The sequence below is a fragment of the Scylla paramamosain genome, unplaced genomic scaffold (assembly GCF_035594125.1).
Source record: "Scylla paramamosain isolate STU-SP2022 unplaced genomic scaffold, ASM3559412v1 Contig130, whole genome shotgun sequence".
Classification (NCBI taxonomy): domain Eukaryota; kingdom Metazoa; phylum Arthropoda; class Malacostraca; order Decapoda; family Portunidae; genus Scylla; species Scylla paramamosain.
The window spans coordinates 135,001-141,648 of record NW_026973795.1 but is presented as its reverse complement, the minus strand read 5'-3'; the positions used below and the strand labels follow the sequence as shown (position 1 = coordinate 141,648).

The following is a 6,648-nucleotide window of genomic DNA, read 5'->3' as shown; positions in this document are numbered from 1 at the left end:
AAAATAACCTGCCGACAGGGCAGAGTTGAAGATGTCCCGGAGTCGAGCAAGAGCAGGAGGCGGGAGGTGGGCGAGAATTGTCCTGTTGATCCCACTGCTGCCAGGGCAGGTGGGCTTGCTTGACCTAATGGCTGCTTTTAGCTCTTCTAGGGAGATGAAACAGGTGAGTGGGGAGTCACCCGCCAGCCTCGTGGGGTCCGCTTCCTGGTGCGGAGTGGTGCGATGTCTGTGGACTGCAAGGTAATCCAGCACCATGTCATTGTCCTCATAATCCTCGTCGTCGTCTTGGAAAACTGTTTCCCATTTCCTAGTAAATAGTCTGGCTTTGTCAACATTACTGTAGTGTCTTTGTCCGTTCCTGTCAAGTAGGTATGAGTCTTGTCCTTTTGTTCGTCCAGATAGGCGTTTTACCTGGGCCCAGAACCTCCTGGGCTCCTTGCACCTTGAAGCCAGACCCTCCAGAGTCCGTCCCCAGTGTCGCCTGGCTTCGTCTCTCCTTAATTCATGGAGCGTAAGTCTAAGTCTAACGTATCTTCTATAGTCGTCGTTCGTCCAGCCATGAAGTTGTGCTCTTTGTCGTAGTGCATTGAATTGTATCCTTGTCATCTGTGTTTGTCTAGTCGGTCTTGGGGCAGGTTCTAGTCTGTACTGTGTTTTTGGTATGTGTCGGTCCGCAGTGTCTTTTACCTTTGTCGTCCAGTCCGCTAGTGCTGTGTCTATCTCCTCGAGACTCGCTCGGGAGATGTCAATTGCGTCTGTCATGTCTAAGCTTTCGTCCTCCTGAAAGGAGTCCCAGTCAACCCTATGAAAGGAGTAAGAAAGGGGGGTCGGAGTGAGAATAGGAGAAGTTGAAATGTCAATAATGATTGGTATGTGATCACTACTAGTTAGCGGGCCAGGGGAGAGAGAATGAGCATAGTGGAAGGTTTGATTGGAGAAGACAATGTCAGGTGAAGTGGAGGAGAGAGGTCCATAGTAGGTCGGAAAATTAGGGCCAATGTGTCTCGCGGTTTGTCGTCTAAAATAGTCCGTGAGATCACGGCCTACCTGATTCGTAGTACCATACCCTAGTGTCTGGTGTCGGGCGTTCAAGTCTCCTGCGAAAAGCATCGGTGTCTGCCTACGTATGAGTCTCATGAAATCGGGGTGGGGGATGTACTGTCGTCTAGGAGGTAAATATGTAGTTGCAATTGTCAAGGTCCCATCGAATGTCTCTATGTCAACAGCTAAGGTGTCAGAAAGAAAGTCATCCTGAATTCTGTGAGTGAGCGAGCATCTGACTGCTATCGCCACTCCATCATTTTGCTCACCACTAGAGTTCATCTGGTGAACTCGAAATCCAGGAATCCTAAGTCTGTTTTCGTCTGGTAGTCCGTGTCCGTTAATTAGTATGACGTCCGGGTCAAACTGTCGGTAAGTGTTACATAAGTCGTACTTACGAGTCGTCCAGTGTAATACATTGTGCTGGATTACCTTGAGTCGCTGCATTATGCTGTCTGGGTCTTCTTCTTCCTTCCTCTCCTCTTCTTGAGTGATGGCTCTGAAGAGGTGAAGGGTCCAGATGGCATGGTATCGAAGACTGCGTCCCGTACTGAAGTGAGGAGGTGATCCACAGGGCGGTCCATTTTCCTGAGGCGATCTATAACAAGGTCGTAGTCACTGGCACTGAGGTTATGACGGATCTTGTAGCGTCCTTCCCTTACCCCTCTTTCCATATGGGGGAAGGTGCGAGTTCGGGGCCACATGTCGGTGTTTTTCTTTACGATGACAACCTCCAGTCCATTAACTTCCTCGTCCGAGTGGTCGTCCTCGCTGTCACTTCCTGCTGGAGATGTGGAGTCCCCGTCTGAGTCTTCCTGTACCTGGAGTGTGTTTTCCGCGCTTATTCTTTCGGCTGTGACTGCCTGTTCTTGTTCGACGACACTTCTCTGGGGAGGAGGGACGGGGGCACTTTTTCCTGCAGTCAGGGCTGTGATAAGGGCTGCCGTGTTCTTGATAGGCGCAAGTTTAACCTCAGGGATCCCATTTTTTGCCAAGCTCTCGGAAAGAGTTTTTTGGAAGGATCCTGGCTCTGCTACATTGGCCAGATGTGCATGTAGGAGGCACATTAAGCCGGTCATGTGTTGGCCAGTTGAGTCAGGGATACCATTAGTAGTTGTAGCCTGTGCATAGGTTGTAGTTGCTCCTTGTATCCTCTTCTGTCTCAGGCTATTTTGTTTTTCCCTGAGGGCTTGCTTCCTCACCATGCATTTCATTGCCGTCGCATGGTGTGCTTCGTTACAGTTGATGCATCTTCGTTCCTGGGTTCTGCATTCCCAGTGCTGATGCCCCTCCTTGGCACAATTGGAGCACATTGAGTACCCCTGGGGTTTGTTACAGAGCCTTGTAACATGATCCTCCACTGCATAACAACGGTTACATGTTATGAGCTCTATGTACTCTTCTTGGTGCACTTGGGATGGGGGGATAGACATGCAGAACATCAACAGTCCCGTTTCAGTAGCTTTCTTGGCCATGTCACTCGTCTTGAAGGTGATCTTCACATTCTTGGTGCGTGGGAACTTGTAAACTTCTTGGACTTTTGCCCAACTCTGTTCCTTTTCGACTTCGTCCAGGATTTCGTTTGCATCATGCTCGTACACAAGATCGTCCAGTCTAGTGCAGACCACCGATCGTTGAGCCCGAAGGGTAGGGGGCATGAGTGCGCTGAAGCCATCCTCGGTGAGTTTCTCATGTTTCCCAGAACTGAAGATTAAGTCAGCATCTTGCATTGATCCTGTGATCACAATTATGGCATCACGTGCTGGGATCAGACGGGTAATCTTCACCTCTGGGGCCAGAATATGCAGGAGCCTTCGCCGAGTGGCGAGGTCATTGGCCCGGGCATGCTTTATTCGCACCCGAGTCATTGCTGCTAAGTAGTGCCTTATCCAGGGCCAAGCATTTCTCCGCGCGGTGAAGGGGGTGGCACTGAGGGTCACTGAGGGTCACAGGACAGGGAACACTAGGGCAGAAACACTGGGACGAGGGGGATGGGGGGTGGGGGGGTTGGGGTGGGGGTGGGGGTGGGAGGGTAGGGGGGGTGGGGGTGGGAGGGTGGGGGGTTGGGGGTGGGGAAGGGGAGGGTAAGAGGGCACACTGGGACAGGGAGTTCAATCCTGGTCACTGTGGAGGGGCGGGAAAGACATCGCGGCACTATGGAACACGTCACTGAGACACTGTGGGGTTGTGGGGGATAGGGGTAGTATTCCTGGGCACTGGGGGATTAATCCTGGGCACTGTAGAAGGGTGGGTAGCACATCACGGCACTCGGGAGAACGTCACTGTGGGGTGAAGGGGATTCTTCCTGGGCACTAGGAAGGGGGGGGCGGAGAGGAGAGTACATCCTGGGCACTGTGGTGGGAAGGGGGGGAAGGGGTTATCGACTGGCACTGTAGTGGTTGAGAACACTTCTGGAGACTTCTCACTGCTGCGTTGAGTTGTTTGTGGAGGCCTGGTCTTCGCTTGGTGAGTGTGTAGACTGTTGCTGGCACTGGCACTTGTAGCTCAACCTTGTGGCACGCTGGCACTGAAGTGGCACTGGAGTGGAGAGGGCAATTGCCTGGCACTGTGTGGTGGCAGAAGTGGATGATGGGGGCCTGGGTGCCGAGGGAGCACCGGTGGAAGCGATGCGATAAAGGCCAAGGAAGTTTCCTTCTTTTTCGGGTGTCTCCTGTGCCAGGTAAGTATGATTTTGGCCAGTGCAGGGTAGTGCAGTGCAGTGCGGCGCGGTGCGCGCAGCAACCCCTGCTGATGATTCCCTATTGGAGCTGCCCTGTTTTCTCCTGTCGTAGACGCCCTTGGAGGGGCCAGAGTCGCCCGGAGACGATTCGTCTTGCCCTTAGATGTCCTGCTGGAGAGGGAGGCGCTCTTGGCGACCTATTTAGACTCTTCAAGGCTTCTTCTAGGGTTTCTTCGGTGTCTTCTGCCTCTTCAGCGGCGTCTTCTTGGAGATGGGAAGGAGCACGTCCTTACTGCTCGTCAGTCCTTACTGCCGTCCTCAGTGTGTGCGTTTTCTCAGTTGAAAAGTGGTATATATATTAGCGTGCCTACTCAGGATCAGGAGTCGCCACCTCAGCGAGCGTCCTGATTGGTCCAGACGCGCTCTGGGCCGATCTGATCTCGCGTATATATAGCCGTTTTTCCCAAAATTCACTACTTGCTCGCAGAGCTACCGACGAGGTTAGAGTACTCGCGCCTAAAAACGGGCTGGTCACCCATGCCCCGTGGCGAGGATTCCTTACGCCGGGGCACAGCACTGCACACTTGGTGTGCACTAACGCAGCCGGAGCTGCGTAAGAAGCACTGCACTGGGCACACAACACTAATACTTCACCAAGGTCTTGCTGCACAGCACTAACACACACACTGTTGGGGCTAATCCTAGGCACTGGGGGGAGCGGGCGGTCACCCGTCCAGCGCCTGACCGGAGTCGAAGCTTAACCCTGCATACGCACACTCGGGAGAACACTGCACTGGGGGCACACTTCACTTCACTACACAGACACTCGCTCACTTCGCAAACACTTCACTACAGTTTATCCATGCAAAACAATACACCCGCACTGTATGGAATGTCCTGGATGCTGGGGCATTCTATGGAGGGAGCACAACACTGGGGAACACTGTTGGTACACTGGGGAACACTGAAGCGAAAGACCGCTGAAGAGCAAACACTGTGCACTGGAGTTTGAGTCCAGGTCGCTGAAGGAATAAATCCGGAGCACTGGGGGTCGTGGAGTGTTTCTTGGTGGAGGAGGAAGGAAACCTGGATATCAGGGTCGCAGAGGCGCAGCGATGTGCCCAAGTGAAGCCTGAGCACTGCAGAGATGAACCCTGCCTCTCCCGCACTCAGTCACGCACTGAGTCAAGTGGAAGAGATGTGTGTAGTCTTCACTCCACGAGGTCTAGTTGCCTAGTGAGCCGCACAAGGCTGAAAGTGGGGCGGGCGGCCGGTCGCTGATTGGCTGAAAGCAATGCTCTCAGCCGAGTGCGAACAGCAAGAGGACTGGCCGAGGATTGTTCTTGTCCTACGGACAAGAACAGCTGGGCGGACGACAGGAGTGCGGTGCAAGACGTCTGTACTCCACGGCGGCTGAGTGGTCTCTGTGTGCGTTTTCTCAGTTGAAAAGTGGTATATATATTAGCGTGCCTACTCAGGATCAGGAGTCGCCACCTCAGCGAGCGTCCTGATTGGTCCAGACGCGCTCTGGGCCGATCTGATCTCGCGTATATATAGCCGTTTTTCCCAAAATTCACTACTTGCTCGCAGAGCTACCGACGAGGTTAGAGTACTCGCGCTCCTCATTTATCACCAACAACAACAACTACTACTACTACTACTACTACCACAACATCCATTATCATGTCTGGACGCGGCAAGGGAGGAAAGGTGAAGGGAAAGTCAAAGTCCCGTTCCAGTCGTGCTGGACTCCAGTTCCCGGTCGGCAGGATTCATCGCCTTCTAAGGAAAGGCAACTACGCCGAGCGCGTGGGTGCTGGTGCCCCCGTGTACCTTGCGGCAGTTATGGAGTACCTGGCTGCTGAAGTCCTTGAGCTTGCCGGCAATGCCGCCCGTGACAACAAGAAGACTCGCATCATCCCACGTCACCTGCAGCTGGCCATCCGCAACGACGAGGAACTTAACAAGCTCCTCTCCGGAGTCACCATTGCACAGGGTGGCGTGCTGCCCAACATTCAGGCCGTGCTCCTTCCCAAGAAGACTGAGAAGAAGTAAATAAAGGGCCTCCCTCCCCTTCAGCCAATATCACCATCAATCCGGCTCCTCTTCGGAGCCACACGTTCAAACGTCTAGAGAGTTGTGTAGACTATACTGGTATATCAATAATAAGCAAGTAGTGTATTTATTTTCGAGTTAGTTATTTGTTATTATTATTATTATTATTTAGTCAGGCACGCAAGTGACCGAGAATAAATATGTATACTATATTTCTACTAATGTACCTGCTGTGTGTCACAGTGGAGAGTTGATTAGATGTGTTGCCTATTGTGATATGTTGAGCGTCTTTTTCATCTCAATGTATATTTTGTTTTATGAGAAACTGAGAACGATGAGGGGCGTGATCATTGAAATAAGTCAATGATAATAATAATAATAATAATAATAATAATAATAATAATAATAATAATAATAATAATAATGATAATAATAATAATAATAATAATAATAATAATAATAATGATAATAATAATAATACTTGGAGAAGACCTGATGAAGTGAGAAAGATGGTTATAATTAATAATGGTTTCTTTTCTTAGCTCAGATAGTGATAGTGAACATGGTTATGAGAAAGTAGTAGTAATAATAGTAGTCTATGGTCCTTCTTTCTTTTCATGTTTGTGGACCTTAAAAAGGTCCGGGAGATGATGTTATTCAATGATGATAATGCAAGCTGAATAGCTGGCACCATCTCAATAATGGAGCGATTTAACCACCAAATCCGTACAGGGTACGGCCCTGACGCTTGAGGGCGTAGACAACGTCCATGGCAGTAACGGTCTTACGCTTGGCGTGCTCGGTATAGGTGACAGCATCCCTGATAACGTTCTCAAGGAACACCTTGAGCACCCCACGAGTCTCCTCGTAGA

General features: G+C 51.0%; 1 protein-coding gene across 1 annotated transcript in view; it reads right to left on the bottom strand.

The window, feature by feature from the left end:
* Positions 1-3,004: 3,004 nt before the first annotated feature.
* Positions 3,005-6,648, bottom strand: part of LOC135099448 (uncharacterized) — a 13,812-nt gene continuing 10,168 nt past the window's right edge. The window contains exons 2-5 of the mRNA XM_064001830.1: positions 4,955-5,069; positions 4,409-4,484; positions 3,468-3,712; positions 3,005-3,257 (exon numbers count right to left, since the gene is read on the bottom strand). Coding sequence (XP_063857900.1) covers positions 3,005-3,257; positions 3,468-3,712; positions 4,409-4,484; positions 4,955-5,069 — 689 coding nt within the window. The remainder of the gene's footprint in view (positions 3,258-3,467; positions 3,713-4,408; positions 4,485-4,954; positions 5,070-6,648) is intronic.